Below are 27,472 nucleotides of genomic sequence, written 5' to 3'. Positions count from 1 at the left end.
TTGATCAAATTGCGAATGCTTTTGTACATTCATCTAACTGATTGTGTACAAGTGTCAGCTGTTTCCTACAGTATCAGTTGTTTATGTTCATGTTGATCAAAATATATTACACTGGTTTCACCTGAATAGTTTTAACCCCCAAAACATCTCAGCATCAGTTCACTGCATAAGTCATTAAATGCTAAATGTTTAAACCAGTTGTCATCATCTGTCATCTAAAATTTCTAGTAAACTTTTATTTGTAAATGTGTTGAATTGATGAATTGTGCAGATGAATCTTGAAGGTCACTAATGAAGGCGAGTGAACGGCATCAGATCAACCAATAATCAACCAGTTCTCTAAAACAGGTAAAAAGTGAATCTGGTGAAGCTTCAGTTGGAGAGTGAATACAGACGGAGGAAAACTCACAATTATATAGTCTAAAAATGGACGAACTAAGAAACGCACGAACACTAATACAGTACAGTAAAAGTCGGAATCCTGTCCGGTCTCTTACAATCTATATACCGTATTTCCGGACTATTAAACGCACCCAAATATAAGCCACACCCACTGAATTGACAAAGATCTTTATTTTGAACATAAATACGCCGCACCTGTCTAGAAGCTGTGCAGCTCAGAACACAGATAAAAAAAATTTTTCATGCCCGGTTGTTTTCAGCATGACGAATGATTCTCATTTCCTGTTGACAGTCCGAGTGAGCGGCAGGTCAAACGTCAGAGGAAAAAAGCAGAAGCTTATAGTCGGTATACGGTAAATAAAAATATGCAACAAATATACAAATTTGTGCTGTTGAAACTCATAAATGACAAACAGAAGGAAATAAAATTTTGTGCATTTCAGTCGCTGTGATCCAAACCATAGTTCATATCAGGAAACACTGAAACTGTGCAGCGTCACACTGATAACACGACTAAATCGTTTGATGATTTTCTGTGAACAATGACGAAGGGACTTTTCATTCTGATAAATGAGATGTTCATTGACAAAAACACTTACTTTTGAGAGATGAACTAAGGATTTTAAGAAAAGTTCAGGCTTTTGCAGGAAATCCAATGTATTGTGCTGTTTGTACAAATTGTTTTGGGAATGCGCTTTACTGATTTGCAAATAAAAAAGATGATTCAAGAAAAGCTCCAAAGAAGCTGAGAAAAACTGTAACACCTTTCCTTAAAATAATTCACAATAAAACCATGAGAAGACATTCTGTAAAGCTGCTTTGTAATAATGTGTAATGTAAAAAAAAAAAATTAATACAGATTAAGTGTTCCTACACCAAAGATTCCCATTTTCCCATAACAAAAATGTCCACGTTTCCTTCTATTCTGTCCAAGATGGCGCCGGTGAGGTCAGCTGCCGTCACGACTGCTCTCTTTTTTTGTTTATTTTATACTTTTATTTAAGTAGTTTCACTTCCATCTACACAAGATGGACATCATTAGATATGACAGAGACACTCATATCTATTGGTGTACAATGCACTCACCTTTCAACGTTTTTAAACCCGGACCCATGCTGGCCGAGCGAGATCCTGAGGAGGAACAAAGGACGCAACCCATACCGGCGAGCCGGCGTCAGGAACAGGCTGAGGGCACGCGCACACCGCGCTCCCTTACCTAGTATCCTGTTAGCCAACGTCCAGTCACTGGAAAACAAGCTCGACGACCTCAGGGCAGGGGTCAAGTTCCAGAGGGACATTCAGGACTGCAACCTTCTCTGCTTCACCGAGACATGGCTGAACCCAGCGGTACCGGACCACGCTATCCAGCCGGCCGAGTTTTTCTCAGTTTACCGCATAGACAGAACACTGTAATCAGGGAAGTCAAGAGGAGGTGGAGTGTGTCTGATGGTGAACAACCACTAGTGCGACAGTGCGAGCATTGTTCCTCTTTCACGCTCCTGCACACCAAATCTGGAACTATTGACCATCAAATGTCGACCCTTTTATCTACCTCGGGAATTCCGCTCAGTCATAGTCAGTGCCGTTTATATTCCACCTCAAGCGGACACGGACACTGCAGTATGGGACTTACATGAGTCACTAACGCGACACCAAACACAGCATCGGGACGCTGCGCTCATTGTGGTAGGAGATTTCAACAGTGCCAACCTCAGGCACGCACTACCGAACTTTTATCAGCACATAACCTGCCCCACCAGGGGCGAAAGAACACTGGACCACTGCTATACAACATTCAAGAACAGCTACAAGGCACAATCACGTCCATCGTTTGGGAAATCGGACCATGCCGTCATCTTCCTCATGCCTGTTTAAAACAAAGGCTGAAACAGGAAGCTCCGGTTCAGAGGGAGGTCTCGCGCTGGACTGACCAATCGGTGGCCGCTCTGCAGGACGCTTTGGATGACGCAGACTGGGACATGTTCCATGTTTACGGAAGCGGTTGTGGGATTCATCGGGAAACTAGCGGATGATACAGTGCAGAAAACCACTATTGGAACGTTTCCCAACCAGAAGCCGTGGGTGGATAAAACCATCCGCGACGCTCTGAGATCCCGATCCATTGCCTACAACACGGGGCTTGCCACGGGGGACATAGAAGAGTACAAGGCTGCGTCTTACAGTGTTCGCAGAGCGGTGAAGGATGCAAAGTGGCGCTATGGGAGGAAACTAGAGTCACAGTTTCAACATGGTGGCTATAGAAGCCTGTGGCAGGGACTAAGGACAATAACGGACTATAAAACACCATCTTCTAGAATGGTGAATGCGGACGCTTCTCTGGCAGACGAGCTAAACACCTTTTACGCTCGTTTCGAGGCTGCAGCTAACCATGCTAGCGGTGCTAGAGGCACAACCAGCATGCACGCAGAGAGAGCCGGAGAGGTAAACACGTTCACCATCTCAGAGCATGATGTGAGGAGGGCATTCAAGAGAGTGAATACCAGGAAGGCAGCAGGACCAGATGGCATCACAGGTCGGGTTCTGAAAGCCTGCGCTGACCAGCTAGCACCGGTGTTCACTGAGATATTCAACCTCTCCCTGGAACAGTCTGTTGTCCCCTCATGTTTTAAACAGTCCACCATTGTTCCTGTCCCGAAGAAACCCCAGCCCGCCTGCCTCAATGACTACCGCCCTGTAGCTTTGACCTCAGTAGTGATGAAGTGCTTTGAGAGACTGGTCAGAGACTTCATCACTGCATCACTACCAGACACACTGGACCCATTACAGTTTGCGTACCGTCAAAACCGCTCTACTGAGGACGCCATTGCTCATCTCCTCCACACCACGATGAGCCACCTGGACCAAAGAAACGGGAATTATGCAAAGATGTTGTTCGTGGACTACAGTTCAGCGTTTAACATGATTCCCTCCACACTCACCTCTAAGTTGGAGGTCCTAGGACTCAGCCAGCCGCTGTGTCAATGGATCTCCAACTTCCCAACTTCCTGACAGACAGACCACAAGCCGTAAGGGTGGGAAAACACACCTCATCCACCCTCACTCTCAGCACTGGAGCTCCCCAGGGTTGTGTTCTGAGCCCCCTGCTGTACTCGCTGTACAAATATGACTGTGTGGCCACTTCCAACTCCACCACCATCATCAAGTTTGCTGGCGACACTGTTGTGGTGGGCCTGATCAACAACAACGACGAGACGGCCTACCTACAGGAGGTTAAAAACCTGGAGAGATGGTGCCAGGAGAACAACCTTCTCCTGAACGTCAGCAAGACTAAGGAGTTGATCGTGGACTTCAGCACAAAGCGGGAGCGGTCATACCAACCGCTAAACATCTGCGGGACTCCAGTGGAAAAAATGGACAGTTTCGGGTACTTGGGTGTTCACATCACACAGGATCTGTCTTGGTCCTGTCACACTAACACCCTGGTGAAGAAGGCCCGGCAGCGTCTGTACCATCTGAGACACTTAAGGGACTTTAAACTACCCTCTCAGGTGCTTAAGACTTTCTACACCTGCACCATTGAGAGCGTCCTGACAGGTAGCATCACTTCCTGTTTTGGGAACAGCACCATGCAGGACAGGCGAGCCCTCCAGATGGTGGTGCGTTCAGCTGAACGTACCATCCACACTGAGCTCCCTGACCTGCAGGACATCTCCAGCACGCGGTGCAGGACCAGAGCCAGAAAGATTGTGAAGGACCTCAGCCATCCCAACAATGGACTCTTTTCTTTGTTGCGTTCAGGGAAACGCTTCCGCTCCTTGAAAGCGAACACAGAGAGAATAAGGAGGAGCTTCTTCCCGCAGGCCATTCGGTGTTTAAACCAGGAAACACCCAGGATCTAAAAGCTGGTCCACTCTCTCCATCATCACACTTCTTCTCTGTACAGATCTCACCTTTCGCACCATGACACTTTAAACTCTGGACTTGCACAGCAAAGTGCATTTCATATTTATTTATTTTATTCCACACCATTCTGCACACGGACACTTTACACCACACCATACCGCACATGGACACTTTATGGACACTCTACACCACACCGCACACGGACACTTACGGACCCTTACACCACACCATACCGCACACGGACACTTTATGGACAACCCACCACTAAAATTGTCTATTGTTTACACTTTGTTACACATTGTTTACTGTTTCACTGTCTACTGCCATAAGAATTTTTGATATATAAATTTTTCTCTTTGTTTTACATACATATCTTTATATATCCTTTATTTCTTAAATTCTTATATTTTGTTTTTATAATTTTTATACTTTATTTATCTGCTTCTTTTCTTTTTCCCCACCCTATTCCCCTCAAGCCGGACCATCATATAAAGCATTTCACTGCATGTCGTACCCTGTATGTATGTGTATGTGATGAATAAAATTTGAATTTGAAACTACACCATTTTTATTATTGATAAACAACATCAAACTTTTTATCCAATTATAGTTACAATATACTGTTGTGGATCATTGTATCTTACATATTATACACTACTGTTGATATGATAAACACTCTCTCTCTCCCCAGTGTTCCTGTATTCTCTATATTATTCTTCTTCTTCTTCTTTCAGCTTCTCCCATTAGGGGTCTCCACAGTGGATCATTTGTCTCCATACCCCCTGTCCTCTACATCTGCTTCTTTCACACCAACTACCTGCATGTCTTCCCTCACCACATCCATAAACCCCCTCCTTGTTCTTCCTCTTTTCCTCCTTCCTGGTGTCTCCATCCTCAGCATACTCCTACTGATATACCCTATGTCCCTCCTCTGCACATGTCCAAACCATCTCAATCTCACCTCCCTCACCTTGTCTCCAAAACGTCCTACATGCGCTGTCCCTCTAATAAACTTATTTCTAATCCTGTCCATCGTCGTCACTCCCAACGAACATCTCAACATCTTCAGCTCTGCTACCTCCAGCTCCACCTCCTGTATTTTACTCACTTTTACACAACAAACTAAAAACACCTCTGTTGTGAGAGTGTAAGAAAAAATCAACTTAGTTTTACAACTAGTCCAAAGCCTAACCCAAATCCAAACAATAACCCTAACCCTAATCCAAAACCTAATCCTAATCCAAACTATAATCCAAACCCTAACCCTAATCCAAAACCTAACCCTAATTCAAACTCTAATCCAAACCCTAATCCAAAACCTAACCCTAATCCAAACTCTAACCCTAATCTAAATTCTAATCCAAACCCTAACCCTAATCCAAACCCTAACCCTAATCTAAATTCTAATCCAAACCGTAACCCGAATCTAAATTCTAATCCAAACCCTAACGCTAATCCAAACTCTAAACCAAACCCTAATCCAAACCCTAACCCTAATCTAAATTCTAATCCAAACCCTGAGTGGGTGCTCAGTGGATAAGGGGTCTGGTTTACTGATCGGAAGCTGCCACTCTTGGGCTCTTGAGCAAGGCCCTTAACCCTCTGTGCTTCAAGGCACCATATCAGGCCTGACCCCGGCTTCTGAGCAAGCTGGGATATGTGAAGAAAACATTTCACTGTGCTATAATGTATATGTGACAAATAAAATCTATTCTAGTTTCAGTTTTGCAAAAGCATTTCCTCGTCTCTCTGTTTAAAATCATCAGTTAGAATGTGGAGGAAAGTTGTTGCTCACCATTACACTGAAGAAGAGCTGTTTATCATCCAGACTTCTGTCCTGAACACAGCCTGACTGTCTGAGGTAGTGATAATCCTCAGGAGAATCCAGCAGGAGATACACATCTACAGTGACACACACACACACACACACACACACACACACACACACACACACACACACATTTACAATAAATACTGGTTGAACTTGTACTTTGGAAATTAGCAGTAGTCCACAAGATGCCAGCATTGTAAATGATGAGCTATTCAACTGTTTTGCAATTTGATGCTGAGAAACATTATTGTAAATTTGTTCCACAGTGTGATAAAATATTTCACAGATTGATGAAACTCTTCCATTCTTTACTTCTGAAAAACTCTGTCTTCTGAAGATACACTATTTATAATCATCTTAATGACCTGCTGCCAATTAACATCTTTAGTTACAAGATGTTTTCCAACTCTAACCATACAAAAAGTTAACGATCCAGAACACCCTTCCATCACAACATACAGCTTCGTCAGCGGGGAAAAGTGGAAGGTTAAAGACTGGACAGGTGAAATGATGTTTTGCCTCAGAATCATCTTATAAACTTAAGTGCAGAAACATTTGGTATTGAATTTATAGACAGAACTAATGTTCAGAGTTTTATGCTACACTTATCTTTTGATAATAAACATCTTCAGTGTACAACAGAAACGAATTGGTCTTTATTCTTACCTCCTTGTTCTTTATTAGCTCCAGACAACAGTGAGTAAAAGATATGATAGTTTCTCTCTCCTGGGTTCTGCCGGACGACCCGGTTCTAAAAAACAACAGCACCAGAACACCTCCAATAAGTATTCACATGATAATAAATATTGTATTTAATTCAGTAATAAAGACATATTTTCTTTGAAATAGTCCGACAGACAGCTCTATCACAAAAAAGAGAAATCTCCTACTCTAGAACAGAAAGTCAATAACATTACTGAGTGAAAGCAGGGAATAATTACTGATTAATTCACTAATACACTTTACACAGAAGAGAATGAATATCGGGAATAAATCACATGAAAGACAGAAAGAACCTTCTCAAGCAGATAGTGGACGATGCAGCCTCCTTGGATGTTTCCGTTCTGAGAAAAATGCAACTGGATGAACTTCCCAAAACGACTTGAATTATTGTTGTATACTGTTTTAGCATTTCCAAATGCCTCCATTATAGGACTGAGAGAACACACACACACACACACACACACACACACACACAAAGAATGGGTAGAACTGAATAAGCTTGCAAGTAAATGTCAAAGCAGTGTGTGTTTTTGCATTTCTCTATATGTGTGTGTGTGTGTGTTTGTGTGTGTGTGTGTGTGTTTGTTACCTGCTCTGTATAATGGCCTGTTCCACTCTGTTTGTTCTCTCACAAACTGCTGCTCCTGTAGAACCATGACTCATTACAGACAGGAATTTCAGTAGAAGCTTCGTACTTTCTGTCTTGCCGGCACCACTCTCCCCACTGTGCACACACACACACACACACACACACACACACACACACACACACACACACACAAACATACTGTAGGGTGTAGGGACACTCTGTATGGTGTAGGGACACTTTGTAGGGTATAGGGACACTCTGTAGGGTATAGGGACACTCTGTAGGGTATAGGGACACTCTGTAGTGTATTAAGATACTCTGTAGGGTGTAGGGACATTCTGTAGGGTGCAGGGACACTCTGTAGGGTGTAGGGATACTCTGTAGGGTGTAGGGACACTCTGTAGGGTATCCTTTTCTCCCTCTATACCCACTCCATTGATGAAGTTATATCCTCACATGGGATTTCTTATCACTGCTATGCAGATGACACTCAACTAATCTCTTCTTTCCCTCTATCAGATACCACAGCTTCTGCTCAGATCTTAGCATGCTTGACAGACATATCTTCACGGATGAGTGCTCACCAACTAAAACTCAACCCCAGCAAAACAGAACTGCTGGTCCCAGGTGATTCATCTCCAGGTCAAGATCTCCAAATAACACTTCATGACTCTCTGCTCTCCCCTTCAGCCACTGCTCATAACCTTGGGGTAACTATGGACAATGAACTGTCTTTCTTCCCACATGTCCCTAATTTTGCTCGTTCTTGTCGATTTCTTCTCTATAACATATAACATTTCTGTCCACACAGGCTGCCCAGGTGCTTGTTCAGTCTCTTGTCATTTCAAGACTTGACTACTGCAACTCTCTGCTGGCAGGTCTTTCCCTGAACGCTATTCGTCCACTGCAAATGATCCAAAACGCAGCTGCACGGCTTGTGTTCAATCAGCCCAAGTTCTCCCACACCACCCCACTGCTGCTCCTTCACTGGCTTCCAGTAGCTGCATGTATCAGATTCAAAACACTGATGATGCCTACAAGGCCAAAAATGGACCAGCGCCATCCAGAGACCTCATCACATCTCGCACTGCACCATGCTGTCTGAGATACTCCCGCAATGCTCAACGGGTACCACCTTCTCTCAGAATGAGAGGTAAGTATACTTCAAGGCTCTTCTCTGTTCTGGCACCGAGGTGGTAGAATGAAATCCCCTAGATGTCTGTACAGCGAAGTCTCTGACTATCTTGAAGTGACGACTGAAGACCTACCTCTTCCTGAAACATTTAAATTAGCACTTCCAAGTTTGTAGAATTCAAGAGTTATATTTATATTAAGTTTGTAATCTGATGTACCAGTGTAGATTTATTCATTACTAAAGACTCAAAGCACTTATGTACGTCGCTCTGGAAAAGGGCATCTGCTAAATGCTGCAAATGTAAATGTAAATGTGGGGTGTAGGGACACTCTGTAGGGTGTAGGGACAGTCGGTAGTGTGTAGGGACACTTTGTTTGGTGTAGGGACACTCTTTAGGGTGTAGGGACAGGTGTACTACCTGATGAGCACACACTGGCTGTCAGATCTCTTCCATAGACATCGGTAGCACTCATTAGCGAGGGCGTAGACATGAGGAGGAAGTTCACCGAGCTCATGTTTACTGTAGAGCTGTACAGCTTCACTATCGTACAGCCCAGGTATCTGCTTATATGGGTTTACTGCGGCTAGGATGGAGCCAATGTTTGTCTGGAAACACACACACACACACACACACACACAGTTCAGTTCTTGTTCCTAACTGAACACACAGTTGCTCTCACGTTTCTTGCCCATCAGCACATAATTTATTTTCCTGTTCTGTTTTGTTTTGGTTATTAATCAATATTTTCTGTGTAATGTGTCCAAGTGGATCTCAGTTGCTTTGCAATCTCATTTTAATTGACCACAAAATGTACAGGAACAGCATTAGGTATTGTATTTATAGACAGAACTATTGTTCTGAGTTTTGTGTTTCACTTATCACAAGATGAATGTTTGAAATTTAAACCTTTAGTCTGCATCAACAACAAAGTGAAACTTTTCCCAGATCAAATCTCAGCCAGTTTCAGGCCATGATACAGTTTATGGCTCTACTTTGTGTCTTTGTCCATTTCGAGGTTTAATCCAGGCCCTGCTCCTGTTTTAAGCTACATTTTAAAAGCCTGTCTCACTTCCAAGTATACAGCAAGATCAGCTCTCTGTAATTTGGTACTTCCAAATCTGTTCTTAAGTTTTTTTAAATTCAGTTCTGGTTTCAGCTTCACCCCCAGTTGAACTACCCAGTGGCGGGCAGTCAGGGTCAGTAAATCCTTCTCTGCTGGCCTAAACACTATCAGAAGCACTGACCTACATTTACAACCTAAATCCTAATATTTGTTTCATGAAATTGTATTAATTTATTCCCAACAGTTTATTCTCTTCATTTCGTAGCATTTCTCTCGGCTGCACTGCTTCCAGTACGTGTATGTGGATGTTAGTTTTTTTGTCCAATCAGATTTCAACCTCTATCTGCTGCCATGTCAATCTTGCTTGCCTACAAGGCCAAAAATGGACCAGCACCATCTTACCTCAGTGACCTCATCACATCTCGCACTGCACCACGCTGTCTGAGATCCTCCAGCACTGCTCGACTGGTACCACCTTCTCTCAGAATGAGAGGTAAGTACAATTCAAGGCTCTTCTCTGTTCTGGCACCAAAGTGGTGGAATGAACTTCCCCTAGATGTCCGTACAGCAGAGTCCCTGATTATCTTTAAGCGACGACTGAAGACCTACCTCTTCCTGAAATACCTAAATTAGCACTTTCCAAGTTTGTAGAATTCGAGTTATATTTATATTGAGTTTGTATTCTTGCATACCAGTGTAGATTTATTCACTACTAGAGATTTAAAGCACGTTTGTACGTCGCTCTGGATAAGGGCGTCTGCTAAATGCCGCAAATGTAAATGTAAATGTAAATCTAATCTGCCCAGAGCCTTCAGAATCTGTACTGCTGGACTTTTACCATCGTTTCCTTAATAAAAAGCTCTGTTTCTTTAACCAATCAGATTTCATATTCACCTTACAGGGCAGCTAGCTGGCCCACAATAGCGTCAGCATTTTTCCGTCCTCTGATTGGTTGGTCAGAGAGAAATTGTTACAGCCGAATTCGACTGGTAAAACACTTGTGTAGCTCTGCACACATTAATACATCTGAGTTAGATTTTTTTATGACTACAAAGGAAGAGAAACTAATTTGGTCTCAGACAAACTTAGAAATACATTTTTGAAGAAACACTAGACATTGTGAGGAGGTTGGCCAACCCCGACGCTAGCTAGCTAGCTAACATAAAACAAAGAACTACACAAAAATAAACTGGAAATAAAGTTGTCTTAACTTAGACATTAGACAGAGGGACACTGCAGCACTGAACAGTACAGATTTGTCTTAGTGTAAATAAACAATATATAATAATAAATACTGTTCATTTGAAGAAAATTAATCAAATTTGTTTTAGCAGCAATTCATGCAAAACAACAACAGTGTGTGAGGGGTGTGAGTAATTGGTGTGTGTGAGGCATGTGTGTGAGGGGTGTGTTCGAGGAGTGTGAGTAATGGGTGTGTGTGAGGGGGTATTTGAGGGGTGTGTGTGAAGGGTGTGTGTGTGATTTGCAGTGCAGTTCCCAAACCAGGCACCTGAAGCAGCTGCTCAGGATGTTCTCGATTGTCCCGCTGTAAAAGGTTGTAAGGATGTGTTATAGAATATGTGTTGAGCGGGTTCGAAGCTAAACCTCACTTGGCCAGCTGAGAAGCTGAGAAGTGCATTCTCAAAATAAACTAGATGAGCGCTAGGTCTATGCCTGCATGCTGGGGCCTTTCTTTCCTGATCTGCACACCCAAGGTGTCCAGCTCATGGAATAATCCTTATTCAGTCCGCCTCTTTAGCCCCAATGTTACCGTCTACTCAAACGTAGTGGGACTGAATGAGTGCGGTTATGAGACTCCTTTGAACCTCCTCAGCTCCTCAGCTCCTAAGCAACGACATCGTCACAGACCTGTCTCTTTGGGCCATTAAAGAGACTGCCATGTTTATGGCAGACCTGGTGGTTGGTGAGATGCACTTGTGGCTGAAACTCTCTGATCTTAGTGATAGAGACAGAGCCTTTCTTCTAGGCCAAAAGGCGGCTTTCCAGCGATTCCTCCCTCGCCGATCTCATGGGGCTGCTTAGCAGGCGAAGCCCCAACCAAGTACGAGTGCACATTGTGAAGTCCAGAGACAGAGGGTCTCCACTCGCACTCCCCCTGCCAGGTACTCTAGGCGGTGCTCCAAGTCAACAAAAAAGTCCTGACCAATCAGGACCTCTGAGGGGTCCCGCTGGGGGTGGGTGGCAGGTTATACCTCAGTACACAGTGCCCGACTCTCCTCATTGCCCTCAGGAGATCATCTCATTAACCCTGCCACACTTGGCATTTCAGGGCACAGCGATCTCCAGCGACTGCCTCCCTTAGCTTCTACCTGGACAGCGGATTTGAGGGGCCCACTGCACCACTCTAGGTGCTCTAGAGGTGGCTCTGATTCCCTTAGCAGATTATTTGGCAGCCTGGAAACTCCTGCCAAATGTCTCTCAATGGGATCTGTGCACTGTAGAAAGAGGCTACAAAATTCATTTCGGGTCTCTGCCACCTCAGTTCAACGGGGTGTTTTCCACTCTGGTGGGTCCCGAGCAAGCTCTAGTCATAGAACAAGACTTGACTAGACAAGAGGGTCTGGGTTGTACAGCCTGTACTTCACAGTTCTCAAAAAGGGTGGGGGCTGCGTCCCATTTTAGATCTGCACCAAGAAAAGTGTGCTTTCTTCAATACAGAGGACAACCTATCTAGGCATACTGTGGGATTCAACCACAATGTGGGCATATTTGTCTCCTGCTCAGATCAAGTCGATCCTCATGGCCATCCAGAGAGTAAGAGAAGGACAGTCTTTCACTGTAAAGCAGTTTCAAAGACTGCTGACTCTGATTGCAGTTGCGTCCAAAGTGGTTCCATTTGGCCTCCTGCACATGAGACCCCTGCAGTGGAGGCTTAGTATCAGAGGGTTTTCCCGATAATGCAGCAAGATTTACAAGCCTTGGACATGTGGAAGAAACCTGGGATCCTGTCATAGGGCCCCATGTGGGGAGCTCCTTCTCATCATAACACTACAATGGATGCCTCCCTCAAAAGCTGGGGGAGATCATGACTGGCCACTCTGCCCTAGGTCTCTGGAAAGGGCCCCATCTCTTGTGGCATATCAACTGCCTGGAGATGCTGGCCATGCTTCTAGCATTGAAGCATTTCCTCTCATATCATATGCTGGTCTGTACAGACAACACATCTGTGGTCTCTTACATCAGCCATCAGGGGGGGTCTGTGCTCTTATCTCCTTTACAAGCTGGCATGACAAATCATCCCGTGGGCCCTAAGGAAGCTGTCTCACTTAGGGCAGTATACATCCCGGGGTACCTAAACCAGAGAGCAGACACCCTTTCGAGGCAAGGGTCGAGGCCCAGGGAATGGAGGCTTTACCTAGAAGTGGAAGAAGTTTTACATAGCACAAGTGGACCTGTTTGTGACTCGAGAGACCCTCACACTGTCCCCTCTAGTTTTCCCTTACTCACCCAGCTCCTTTTAGACTGGACGCCATGGTGCAGGCATGGCCGAGGCTGCACCTGTATGCTTCCCCGCCATGCTTCGGGAGTTCTGGAGAGGGTTTGCCGGGATAGAGTCCATCTCCTTCTGGTAACCTTATACTGGACAGGCCGTCCATGGTTTGCGGGCCTGGTAGCCCTTCTTGAACACTCTCCATGTGAGATTGGAATAGGATTGGGACAGGTGGGATCTCCTCTCTCAGGCAGGGGGCACCCTATTTCACCCCTACTCGGAGTTGTGGAGGCTGTGGTCCCTGAGGGGGCACAGCTTTTAGCCTCTGGTCTCCCAGCTGAGGTTGTATTCTCCGGTCCAGAGCTCGCTCCATGAGGAGTTCATATACTGCAAAATGGCACCTGTTTACTATATGGTGTGAGAACCATCAGTTACAACCAGTTAACTGCCGGGTTGGCCCAGTGCTGGAATTCCTTCAGGAACAGCCAAAGGGTTGTCTCCTTCAATTAAATTTATTTCAATTCATTTTTATTTGTATTGCACTTTTAACAATGAACATTGTCTCAAAGTAGCTCTACACAGATACTGTGGTGATAAAAATGAATAAGCTGTTCTTATAAATGTAAGTTTGTCCCTGATGAACAAGCTGGTGGCAACTGTGGCAAGGAAAAGATGGCATAAGAAAGGAACCAGACTCAAGAAGGAACCCATCCTCATCTGGGTTGCACGTCATTTATTACAGATAAACGATGTTGCGGGGTACAGTGATCAGAGCAAACTGCAGTCCTGAGTCAGTGTAGCAGACTGTTGACATTAACTACAGTCCAAATCCATTCTCAAAGCTCCCATTCTTACTCCGGAATTTCATGGAACCTCCCTAGGCGTTGATAATAAACCATCCCCAGCTGCACAGAGTGGCCTCCAATCAAAGAGAACACTATCCAGAGGCAGACCGGGATGAAGTGGGAAGATCCGAGGAGGTAAGAGGTGCTGGAACAGTAGTCATTTGAACCTCAGAAGCATGTTTAACTCGACCAAAAGAGAGATAAAGAGAGAGAGAGAGAGAGAGAGAGAGAGAGAGAGAGAGAGAGAGAGAGAGAGAGAGAGAGAGAGAGAGAGAGAGAAGATGGTGACAGGAAGAATAGGATATGGATTATTATGTGTCCTTATTGTTGTATGAAAGTTAAGGACACAGTGCAGTTGGGGACTCCGGCAAGATTTGCTATGGCAGCAGAACTAAAATGGAGAATCAGAAGGTAACACAGACATGAGGGATCTCTGGGATAAGAGACGACCCACCAGACCACCATCAACAAACCTGAGTGAACGTGTGAGGGGACAACAGCATACAAATATCCCAGTTCACTGAACACTCTATATCTATGATCCCTTCAGATCTGCTCCTTTACCTAAGAAAAATCTACTGATAAAAATACTTGACTAAATATATATGTTTCCTTCCACACTACATGTTTACATGTCTTCTACTGCTGCATATCATGCTCCGCCTGCTGAGCAGACGCTGTGGAAAAACACGCTAGTGACACATTTCCTCTGTGTTACCCGGTGGCTGAGGCCTCAGGTGCGACCTAGAGTGGCTAGTGCCTTTCTCTACCCCAGGCTGGGGTATGTTCCCAAGGTGCTAACTGTTTCCCCACAACCAGTCATGCTCCAGGCATTCTATCCTCCTCCCTTTTGCGCCCCTGACCAGGATGGCCCTGTGGAGGAAGTCAGACCAGCTGTTCTTCTGCTACGTTCAATATAAGAAGGGTCTTCCTGCGCACAAGCAGGAATTCACACTAGGCTGGGATTTGTCAATCTGGTGGTGTTGTACTCTCGTTCCCAAAGCGTTGTTGGCACAGCTCGAGTTCCTGAAGGGTAATGTCTCTAGGTTACGTATGTAACCCTAGTTCCCTGAGGGAATAAGGTGTTGGTGCCGCACTCGGTGCTGCACTCCCTGCACCCCTGCGAGTGCTTCCTTCCCTCTTCAAAGCTAGCGCCGTCTCACTGCATGTATGTTGATAGCTTTCTGGTTGTCTCCGGGCGCCCTTCCATTGGACAGAATACACACATGGTTCAGAGTGTGGCCATGCAGAGGCATTCCCAAAGTGTCGTTGACACAGTGTCTCATTCCCTTGGGGAACCAGGGTTAGATATGTAACCTAGAGACATTCTTGACAATCATCTCTTTGCTTTATCCACATTCAGAGACAGGTTGTTGGCTTTACAACAGTCTGTTACTCTCTATATATCATTTCTGTATGCTGACCACCACAGCCATGTCATCAGCAGTTCTGAAGATGTGATTGGAGCTGTGCATTGCTACAGCAGTGTGAACAGCAAAGGATGAGTGCACAGCCCTGAGGGCCCACAGTGTTCGGTGTGATGGTTTTGGAGGTGTTTTTCCTGATTCAGACTACCTGAGCTTTCTCAGTCCCAGATCAGGTCATAGTAAAGAGTTCACAGAAACTGCAAATTCAGCCCCAAATACACTCCAAAGCCAAATTTCACCCCAGATAAGGTCCCAGTATGAAATTTGCCATAGAATCAGGCTCCAATCTGAAATTAATTCCCAGATCAAATATTAATAAAGAGCTCCCCCCGGATCAAAACCCAATCTAGTATTTAACCCAGATAAAACCCCAATCATCTCCAGATCAAGTCTCAGTCTCAAATTCAACCACAAACCAGGTCCCACTCACAACTTCACCCCAAAAACAGTGTCAGTCTAGATATCATGCCAAGATTAAATCCCAACCTAAAGTTTGAACCTATATAAGGTCCCAGACTCCTCTTCACCCCAGATCAATTCCTAAAAAGAAAACATTATCTGATCAAGTTACATTTTTGATATAATCCTTAAACACTGTCCTAGTCTAGATTTTACCCCCAGATCAAGAACTAGTAATTTGGTTTTTATTAATTAAGGGGACTTCCTCTTCCAGATTAAATTTCAGTCTCAATTTCACCCAGATCATGTTTCATTCTTGACTTTACTACTAGACCAAGTCTCAGGTTCCAGTCTGGCAGTTTTTTGTTTTATGAGTAATGAGTTTATACAGATGCAGTCTTAGCCCTAATTTTCAATGTCAGTCTTCAATTCTCTCATAAGTAAGTCTTTGAATGTAAATCTGCCTTCCTGCATTCTGTTTACGTTTCCTACTTCAGCACTTATTTCCATATTTAATGAATAACACAGACATATGGTCTTATTACCTTTCAACCCTAGCCATGGATATTACAATACAAAAGTGAATTTTTGTGTGTGTGTGTGTGTGTGTGTGTGTGTGTGTGTGTGTGTGTGTGTGTGTGTCTTACATAGATGAGGTCTTTATGGTAACGGAGGTAGAGGTTGTGCATTATGGCTTGTGTGTTGAGCTCAGTGAGGGTTGACAAGTCTTCAACTCCATCAGCATTTACACCCATCACCTATAGAGAAAAACAGATAAAGATAGAGAGAATACAAATAAATAATAATAATAAAATAAAATAATACTAAAATACAAAAAAAAAAACTGACAGTAACATTTTCTAAACCATTAACTTGTTAATATGTAGGCAATATTTCACCTGGTAGAATTAGTCATAAAAAGAGTTTTCAAATAAATGTTTGTTCTCATGAATCTATACTCAGTTCCCATAAAGACAACGTGAAAACAGAATTCTATAAATATCTGTGCTTTTTTTAATAAAAACCTGAAACGGCCATAAGTATTTATACTCAACATGTGAAAATGATCTCAGGTGCCTCGATTTCTCTTGATCATTGCTGAGATGTTTCTACACTTTGACTGGAATCTACCTGTGAGATGTTTATATGAATATGTGATATTTCAGGTGTTTTATTAAAATCATTTCTAGAATTCTGTTTTTACTTTGTCATTATGGGGAACTGACTATAGGTTCATAGAGAAAACATAAATCTGAATGATTGTAGTATCAGATTGCAGTATAACAACATTGGAAAAAGTGAAGGATCTGAATGCACTGTATGTGAGACATCATACACTAAACAGGAAGCAGTATTGATTAATATATGAGCATGCGGGAAATCGTCTAATAAAACACACACACACACACACACACACACACACACACACACACACACACACACACACACACACACACACACACACACACACACACACACACACACACACACAATGCATTGTCCTCGTTTTGGTGTCTCTGTTGATTGATATAAAGATCCTCCATAGGGGTGCATTAATCATGTGTCCAGCATTATATAATTGCATGTGATTCGAAGAAGCTACAGCATAAAAACTGATGACAAATTCATCCTCTTAGTTCTCAGTGAAAAGTATTATCTAGTATATCTATTCAAAATCTTTCACCACTTACTACCACCTTTTATCTACCCCTTTATCTGCTCACTACCCCCTGCTGACCCTATCCCCTACTTACTGCCCATACTTACTGTCTCCTATTCATTACCCCTTCTGTTCATCTGTGAAGTTAAACCTGTTCCTGAGGTACCAGTTATCAGTGTTTCTGTCTCTTTCTCCTCTTCAGATCTGCCTGATGAGTCCCAGTTCTTTTTAGTTGGAGACACTCTGTGTAGCTGGAGATGGTTCCACATCATCAGCCTAAAGATCCATGAAGTTCTGTCTGAATTAAAGAACTTCAAGGATGGATTTGGACTGTAAATAATATCAACAGTCTGTTAAATGTGTGCACTTGGGACCACAGTTTGCATGAGCTCTTAAAGCTTTTTCCTCATACAATACATACATACATACAGTCACCACTGCACATGCAGTATGGACATATTTTAGAAAACAAACTTATAGACACCAAATTTCTCCATTCCAACTTTATAACCACTTTATCTGTGAAAAGCTGCTTTGGTAAAATGGTGACTGTTAAAAACACAAATAAAACTGAATTGAATTTAGTCTTCTTACTACACCCTGTTGAATACTCCCTATTCACTACCCCTATTCCCTACTCACTACCCCTGACATCATCAAACAGGAAGTGAGTCTGTCTTCCTCAAAGATGAACACCAGTGCACTTCTGAAAGCTGAGAGACCCCCCCTGCCACAAACACACACACACACACACACACACACACACACACACACACACACACACACGCAGAGTTCAGAGGTCACTGCTGGTTATAGTGTTGAGTCAGAACCTGAGCTCCTGCTGTTCAGCTGCTAAATTCTACACATTCCAAAAACACTAATAAAAGAGACGAGAAAATGAGTTTTATCTTCAGCTTTACTGAACAACTTTTATATAAATAAACACTAAATATGTCTTCTACTAAACCCTCAAACATCCAAAACAATTCTCATCATATCAGGATGATGTTAATCCACACATCGCTCTCAGTAATGTGAGGAATCATGTAAAACAGGTGCTGCCTTTTTCAGGAAGGAATCTCCCTCCTACAGCAGGGGTTTTAGTGTCCATGACCCTGTAAATGACCCTTCACTTCTGATTTACACAGAACAGTCCAGCAGCCCCAGGGAAGAACACAGTACCACCCAATCACTCTAACACCTCAGGGGGAGATCTGATCTACTGAGGTGGCATGGGGTGGCAACTGCCACAATAAGAAAAGGCAATTCTACACTATCTGCCACCCCAGTACTAATATCTCAAAATATAAAATATAAATGTAATACGTTCCCTCAACTGATTTATATAAAAAAAAAAACGGTTTAAAAACCCTTAAAAAACAGCAAGAAATCTTGTTTTTCTGTTAAATCGTAAATGACTCTTATGAACTGATTCATTTTAGTGAATCAAACACATTGAATACAACCAGTCTGATCACTGATCACAAACAAACAACTCTTTTAACGAACTGAATCATTTGTATAAATCTACATGTAAGTACATTTTATACTATTATTGTTGCTTTTGATGAGATCTTCATGTGTATTAATGACTAACAGCTTCACTCCAAACTATTTTCCAAAGTATGTTGTTCAGTAGCTTGTGTCTTCATGATCATCTGAACTTTTAAAAGTAACATCATGTGACACATTTGGCGGTGTCTGTCGATATACTGATTTAAATGTGGTTTCTGTGTATTTGTTGTGTGATTTTTACTTACAGTAAACCAGCAGTTGATACACTGAGGATTTGTATCTATATATAATCTGTATAGAAATTTTATTTACTACAGGTTTGTGTAGAACTAAAAAATAACAATATTAAATATTCTTTACCATCTCATTTAATTTATGTCTTTCCAATCCAGACATCAGGTCCAGGTAACGTCAATCAGTCTTTAATATTTTTAGACCAGTATATACTGTATATATATAATTCATTGAATCCACAAAACCAATACAAGGATAAAGGATACTTGGTTCAGTGTTGCCACACCTTATAATTCTTTGCCCCATAAATAATTCTAGCTCTGCCCTTGCAACACCTCCTTCTTCTTCTTTTCCGGCTGCTCCCATTAGAGGTCGCCACAGCAGATCCGTTTCCATACTACATTTACATTTGGGGCATTTAGCAGATGCCCTTATCCAGAGCGACATACAAAAGTGCTTTGAGTCTCTAGTAACGAATAAATCTACACTGATACACCAGATTACAAACTTAATATAAATATAACCCTAGAATTCTACAAACTTGGAAAGTGCTAATTAAATAGTACTCTGTGCCCCAGCAACACCTACAGAACAAAATATCTAAAGTCTACATGACTCCGCCTACAAATAAAATCTTTTCACCCAGAACTTCATTTTCCTCAACACTTAAAATGCTGGACTCAAAATCCCAGAATGCAGTGCAGCTGGGTTATAACCCAGACTGCTGCAGGACTGAAGCTCTGCTGCATCATTCTCTTTAGAGGACATGGAGTCTAAAACCCACTGCACTTCTATCAGCTGCAAAGGGAACCATGGGTAATGCAAAGAAATATGAAAATAAAAGTTAAAAACATATACAGTATAAATCCAGGATGTTCTCCCTGAAGGTTCTCGTGTTTCTGATCAGTGTGAGGTCAGAGTTGAGTCTTTATCTCTGTCTTTATTTACACTGCCATATCAACCTCTTCTGGAGAACCTGGAAGTGTTCTGTTCCACTGCAGTGTTCTCTCGAACTTACTTTTACTAGCACAGAAAATAACTAAAGCAGGGCACTAAGGTTCGGTTCCTGCTCTGATGCTCAGACGTTCTGATGCTCTTGGGAGGAGAGAACTTCATCATGAGGTCTACACAGAACTAGTCTTCATTTAACAACACATCAGTTGATTCGTTTTCAAATGATTTATTTAACAATTCAATTCATATTTATTTCTATTGCGTTTTTAACAATGAACATTGTCAATAAGATGTTCTTTATAAGTGTAAGTTTGTCCCTGATGAACAAACCAGTGGAGACTTAATTCTAACACAGATTTAGAATTATTTTGTTCTGTAAACAGGATAGGAATGATGACCTCACTTCCTGTTTTAATCGGTTTGTTTACAGAAATGTTTAAAATTCTTTTCTCTTCTGTTTTTTGTCTCAGTGTTTCAGACTGTAACCTGACCGCAACTACAAAGAACCATGAGGAACACAGGTCCAAAAAATTAGAATTAGTAGAACCACACTGATGTTAGCACTGACCCCAAAACCCCAAAGCTTCATTACAACTTCTCAGGATTGTAGAGACAAAATGAATGGAGAGAATAACAAGAACACACCACTTATTTAAAACTAAACTGAGTAATATAGACTTCAAACCCAACTGAGGGTTCAAGCACACTAAATTCTGCAGAAGATCTGCACTCACACACACACATACACACACTTCTACACACACACACACACACACACACACACACACACACACACACACACACACACACACACACATATACACACACACACACACACACACACACACACACACACACACACACACACAGTTTCCTGCCATTCTAAAAGAAATACACTTAATGTTTCTATCACACACACACACACACACACACACACACACACACACACACACACACACACTAACAGACTGGGAATGCAGAACCGGTTACACACAAAGAAAATAGAAATGTGGCACGTGGTCATTTCCTGTTGTTTTATTGTCACACACACACACACACACACACACACACACATTCTGTGCTAATCATAATTGTGTTGTTGAATGGAGCGATGAGAGAGCAGTTTGTCTGAGCTGAGAGACTGGTGTGAGGGGAAACCTGATGCCCGGCCCAGCCATATCAATCCTCATTAACTATTAACACACACACACACACACACACACACACACACACATCAAGTCAAGCCAAGCAGACTGTACTGTCATTCACCCTGAAGTTGATGATTTTTCGACCCCCAAGTTTTTTTCCTCTTACACCACAGCAACTCACCAACCAGATCATCACTAAAATAATATCTGAATTTTTATCCGTTTATACTTACATTTCATTTCCTGTGTAATGACTTAGTTCCAGGTAGATTTGGATCAGAGATCCCTCATGTCTATGTAACCTTCTGGATCTCTATATATTTTAGTTATGTTGCTATAAAAAATCCTGCCGGAGACCCTAATTACACTTTCCTCTGCCAAACCGACGTCCTACTTCTGCATGCAGTTCTCTTCAGTTGGAAACTCTCCAAAAGTCTAAATGGTTCCATATCAACAGCCTAAAGATCCATGAATTACTAAACAACTCAAGACCTTTAAGGAAGGATTTGGACTGGAATTAATATCAACAGTCTGCTACAATGAGCTCAGGACCACAGTTTACATGAACAGTTCTGCAAGTAAGCGTCAACACTGAACACTTTATAACCTCAACACTGATGGAACTGTAATGAAGTATAGTCAGTGCTGAGGTTGAGGATAAGGTTCCCCTTTGAGTCTGGTTCCTCAATAGAAACAACCATTAGACACTAAACTTCTACATTCCAACTTTTTAACCTCTTTATCTCTGTAAATCTGCTTTAAGAAAAACAATAAAAAACTACTGTTAGTCAGAACCAGAAAGTTTTTTTGCCCAGGATGTTGCACTTATAAAATAAAATACATAAATAACTAAAAAAAAAATCAAAAGCACATTTTTAATAAAGATTTTTTTGTGTGTAGTAGTGTGTAATAATGTTTAGTATTATGTAGTTTTGTGTAATAGTGTGTGTATTTGTGTGTAGTAATGTTAATCCCTCTCATGCACAATTGTGTAAATAAAATCATTTGATTTCACACTGGAAACTGCTGAATTAATCATCACCCAACAACCAATCACAATCCAGATCCCAACAGCAGTGTAGTGTAAAGATATACTGTACATTTGTCATCTGTGTGTGTGTAGCTTCTTAAACCCAAACACACTTCACAGTCTCACAGGCTGGAATGCTGGGAATTCTGGAAATTATTTTGGGATGCAACACAAGACCCTGGAATTCCATCTACATATCCTGTAACCTTTAACCCTGCCCTTAAATCCCAACATGACCAGATCAAATAAAACCCCAACTACACACACACACACACACACACACACACACACACACACACACACACACACACACGATTCTGGGTATTCACATGATCGGAGTCATACGATCAGAACAGAATCTCACTGTAATAAAACAATAAAAACACTTTTGGCTTCGGATAAAAAAAGATGGTGGGAGATGATGTCACAGGTAGTGATGTCACAGGAAATGCTGCCTGCTGTGACCAATCAGAGCTGTTTATTTGTAGTTTAGTATGTGTTGAACACAAATGCAGATGCTATAAAACACAGGTCAGGGGTCACATAACTGCAGGCATGTACAGGTGTGTCATGTCCTAACAGGAAGAACGTGACGTCTGTTTCGCACTTTTACATCAGGCGTGAGTGTGAGACGCTTTAGTGTTCTAGAGTGTAGCCTTTATTCTGCTAAAATTCGTTAGCATGCTAGCCTTATGGTGTGTCCTGTTTGCCTGGTGGTTCATTAATCTGTTAATAGGTCTGAACTTTACAGTCTACAACATACTCCCTTTCCTGCAGGTGCTAAAGAGCAGGAAACAGGAAGTGTGGAAGCAGGAAATGGTCTAAGACACCCAGGCGCGTCTCCCACTGCAGAGAGAATAATAAGAGTGGAGGAGGAAATCTGACATAAAAAAGCTGGATGAAACTTCTCTAAAGAGCAGAACTCTGTAATGAAGTGAGATTAGACTCAGGATCGGATGAAGGTGAAGGTCAGACTTTTCTGTGTCCACGTTCCAGTTTCAAATCAACCAGAACCCTAAAACCCTAAACTCTCACCAGTGCTGAATAAAACCAACTCCACATGCAGTTTTCCAAAAATAAAGTCCTCTTTTAGCAAAAATACCCTGAAATTAAAATGATCTTTAGGAGATTGAAGTTCTCTCACATCACTCTGGAAGTTCAGTTCAATTCATGTTTATTTGTATTGAGCTTTAATAATGAACATTGTCTCAAAGCAGTTTTACACAGATAATGTGGTGATAAAGAGTTAATAAGATGTTCTTTATAAGTGTTAGTTTGTCCCTGATGAACGAGCAGATTCTGGACCATTCTTCTTTATAACTTTACTCCAGGACAGTGATGTTTGAGGGATCTGCTTATACCTGCTGCATCTCAGTCGGGTTAACTTAGACTCAGACTTAGATTCAAAGACTTTATTGTCATAGTAGTGATACAACAACATGAGTTTGTAGACCTGCAGCAATAAAAAAATGAAAGAATAAACAAACGAGAACTGCACTAGATATAATAATATGACTATTATAATGAAATATATGAATCAGGACTTGGTACAAAGTCTGGACTTTGAATTGGACATTTCAAGACCATGATCTTTTATCACAGGATTATTCCAAACCCAGATCATCACACACCCAACATGGCACTGTGCATGATGACCAGACATCTCCATCTTGATCTCCTCAGACTAAAGGATCCTTTAGATTTTGTGGTTTGTTCAGATGTGTTTACTTCCATGACAGTCATACATTTTCATTTTCTAAACCTACTATCATGAGCATAACGTTTACTGAGGCCTGCAGAACACAAGATGTAGCTCTTGGGGTTTTTCTTTACATCCCTGACAGTTAAATCGACTGTGGACTGAATGTGAAAGAACGTTTACTCTTGGAAAGATTAACTGTCATAAAGGTTCTCCATTATTTTGTTCTCACTGTAGTGGTGAATTTCAGATTGTTTGGAGTTCCTCATAACCCTTTCCAAATTGTTCAGCTGCAACAGTACTTCACATCATGTAGAAACATATGAGTGCTCCAGAAAACTAAACTAAACCTTAATCCTGAGAAACACCTGGTTTAGAGTTTCTCTGTTAAGTAAAATGTGTTAAAGTTCAAGAAAAAAGCTGTTAAATCTCATGTGAACATGAGAGTAACACACAACACAAACGTCACATGACTCAATTATCTGGGCGTGGCCATGCAATGTTGTAAAAATCTCTTTTTCTACCAGCCAATCAGGACACCTCTTACAGAGAGAAGTAAATATTTTGTCAATCACTCATCACAATAAATTATAAACACCCTCAAGCCACGCCCACTCAGATACAAGATTGTTTAAATCTGTAGCCTTAATGACACGCCCACATCCCTTATATGGACTCTAGTGCTGTTCACAATGCAGAAATTTACTGAGGGAATTGTTACTCCTCTCTCTCTCCCACACACACACACACACACACACACACTCTCAGGTGAACAACACACAGGATGTCCTTGTGACTCATTGTGACTAACACACTAACACAAAACTGTGTGTGTGTGACAGAGAAAAAGAGACAGAGGAGAGAGAGAGAGAGAGAGAGAGAGAGAGAGAGAGAGAGAGAGAGAGAGAGAGAGACAAAGAGAGAGAGACAGAGAGAGAGACAGAGAGAGAGAGACACAAAGAGAGAGAAAGAGACAGAGAGACAGAGAGAGAGAGAGAGAGAGAGAGAGAGAGAGAGAGAGAGACAGATTTACACACAGTATGACTGAACATGATATCACACTCCTCAGGCAATAGAGATTATTAGACACTGCATGTTTTAGTAACTAAAGTAATCATCTACAGCAGGATTACATTTCCAAAGAGTGTGTGTGTGTGTGTGTGTGTGTGTGTGTGTGTGTGTGTGTGTGTGTGTGTGAACCCCTGAGTGTTGTACTAAAATTTAATGGAACGATCAGAATACTGCTGAAACTGACCCGGACCCAATGAGGAGCACTGAAAGCCGGCTCGTCCTGGGGGTGTGTGTGTGTGTGTGTGTGTGTGTGTTACTCTTTCCATCAGTGTTTATTTTAATTCACATGATAAACCGTTAAGTAAGAGCCGCACGCGCAGCAGCTGTGTGTTGAAGTTCGGTTTCAGTGAATGTGTAGAAGGAAAGAAGTGAAGAAGTGAAGAAGTATAAAGTTGCTCCTCACCTCAACAAAGAAGGGATCCATGTTCAGGCTTTTTTCCATTCACATTTAAACCGAATAAGGAGTCGAGCGCGTGAATGTGGGGCTGCGGCGCGCGCTGTGGTTCCGTACAGATGGTTGTGTTTTATTCGGATTTGAGAAGCGGAGCTGAGAAGAAGGATGATGTGGTGGTGGTGATGATGATGATGATGAAGCTCCTCGACGCTCCCTGATGCTGCTGCCGCTTTGTGCTGCGACTCCCTGGATGGGGGCGGGGCTTAACCGCACATCAATCACTCTCAGACCACGCCCAATGAGAACAATAATAACCCGCTCCTCCAGGGCTTTTCAGTGCGCGTGCACCGAGTACAGAGCAGTGTGTCTTTATTAAAGACTTTTTACTAATGAAACATTTCTCTAAATTACACAACAGAACAAATACACAACAAAAATATTACTTTAACCTATAAATCCCCCAAAACATGGCTTATGATTCATTTTTACTGAATTATTCATGATACAGACACAAAGGGGAAACAAAGAAACTAAGCACGTGATCGTTCTATTCGATTATATTATAATTATATTATATTTTATTATATTATAATTATATTATATTATATTTTATTATAATTATATTATATTATATTTTATTTTATTTTATTATATTATAATTATATTTTATTTTATTATATTAAAATTATATTATATTATATTAAAATTATATTATATTATATTATATTAAAATTATATTATATTATATTATATTAAAATTATATTATATTATATTATATTATATTATTTTGTATTGTAATTATTATTATGAGTGAAGAATGAACAGTCGGTAGGATCAGATGACATATGGGTAGAAGCATGGAGATGTTTAGGAGAGATGCAGTGGAGTTTTTAACCAGATTGGTTTAAAGGATTTTGGAAGGTGAGAAGTTGATCAGTCACACCATGAAGTTATGGGAAAGAGTAGTGGAAGCCAGGCTGAGAGAAGAGGTGACCATCTGTGAGCAGCAGTATGGTTTCATGCTGAGGAAGAGCACCACATATGCCTTATTTGCTTTGAGAATGTTGATGGAGAAGTATAGAGAAGGTCAGAAGGTGCATTGTGTGTTTGTGGATTTAGAGAAAGCGTATGACAGGGTGGAGAGAGGAGTGGTGGTATTGTTTTAATCAGTCTACACTGGCTCCCAATCAAATCTCGCATTGATTATAAAATACTACTACTGACGTATAAAGCACTTAACGCTCTCGCACCGCAGTATCTGAGTGAACTTTTGTACCAGTATGATCCTCCACGCCTACTTAGATCAAAAGGTGCTGGCTATCTGTTGGTTCCTCAAATAATGAAGACTACAGCAGGGGGCAGATCTTTCTCTTATAAAGCCCCACAGTTATGGAACAGCCTTCCAACCAGTGTTCGGGACTCGGACACAGTCTCAGTCTCGAGGTTGAAAACGTATTTATTTAGTCAAGCCTTTTATCATTAGGTTTTTCTTAGGTAAAGGCACAGATCTGGAGGAACATGGATATAGAGTGTTTGGTGAACTGGTATATTTGTATGCTGTCGCCCCTCACATTCACACGCTCACTCAGGTTTGTTGACGGTGGTGTGGTGGGTCGCCTCATCCCAGAGATCCCTCATGTCTGTGTTACCTTCTGGTTCTCCCTTTTAGTTATGCTGCCATAGCGAGTCTTGCCGGAGTCCAAACTGCACAGTGACATTAACTTTCATACACCAATAGTTACACTTAATAATCCATATCCTTCTCTTCCCGTCACCCTCTCTCTCTCTCTCTCTCTCTCTCTCTCTCTCGGTCGAGTTAAACATGCTCCTGAGGTTCCAGTGACCACTGTTCCTGGCCCTCTCCCTTCGTGGATCTTCACACTTGTGCAGCTTGGGACGGTATCTCATCAACACCTTGGGTGGTTCCATGTAATTCGGAGTAGAACGGGTGCTTTGAGGACGGATTGGACTGTAGTTGGTGTCGGCGGTCTGCTGCACTGAGTGCAGTTTGCTTCTGATCGTCATCACTGTAACCC

At 42.1% G+C, this 27,472-nt stretch overlaps 1 protein-coding gene across 2 annotated transcripts in view; it reads right to left on the bottom strand.

Annotated features, from left to right (window-relative positions):
* myo10l3 (myosin X, like 3) overlaps positions 1-25,685 on the bottom strand; it is a 75,860-nt gene extending 50,175 nt beyond the window's left edge. For both annotated transcript variants that reach the window (XM_046844618.1, XM_046844617.1), the window contains exons 1-7: positions 25,445-25,685; positions 16,378-16,488; positions 8,963-9,150; positions 7,410-7,544; positions 7,114-7,252; positions 6,764-6,848; positions 6,062-6,168 (exon numbers count right to left, since the gene is read on the bottom strand). In XM_046844618.1, the coding sequence (XP_046700574.1) occupies positions 6,062-6,168; positions 6,764-6,848; positions 7,114-7,252; positions 7,410-7,544; positions 8,963-9,150; positions 16,378-16,488; positions 25,445-25,483 (804 nt within the window). In that variant the 5' untranslated portion in view covers positions 25,484-25,685. The remainder of the gene's footprint in view (positions 1-6,061; positions 6,169-6,763; positions 6,849-7,113; positions 7,253-7,409; positions 7,545-8,962; positions 9,151-16,377; positions 16,489-25,444) is intronic.
* Between the last annotated feature and the right edge of the window lie 1,787 nt (positions 25,686-27,472).

This window comes from Silurus meridionalis, unplaced genomic scaffold (assembly GCF_014805685.1).
Source record: "Silurus meridionalis isolate SWU-2019-XX unplaced genomic scaffold, ASM1480568v1 Scaffold81, whole genome shotgun sequence".
Classification (NCBI taxonomy): domain Eukaryota; kingdom Metazoa; phylum Chordata; class Actinopteri; order Siluriformes; family Siluridae; genus Silurus; species Silurus meridionalis.
Note: the sequence above shows the minus strand (reverse complement) of the source record. Positions and strands in the feature narration are given on the sequence as shown.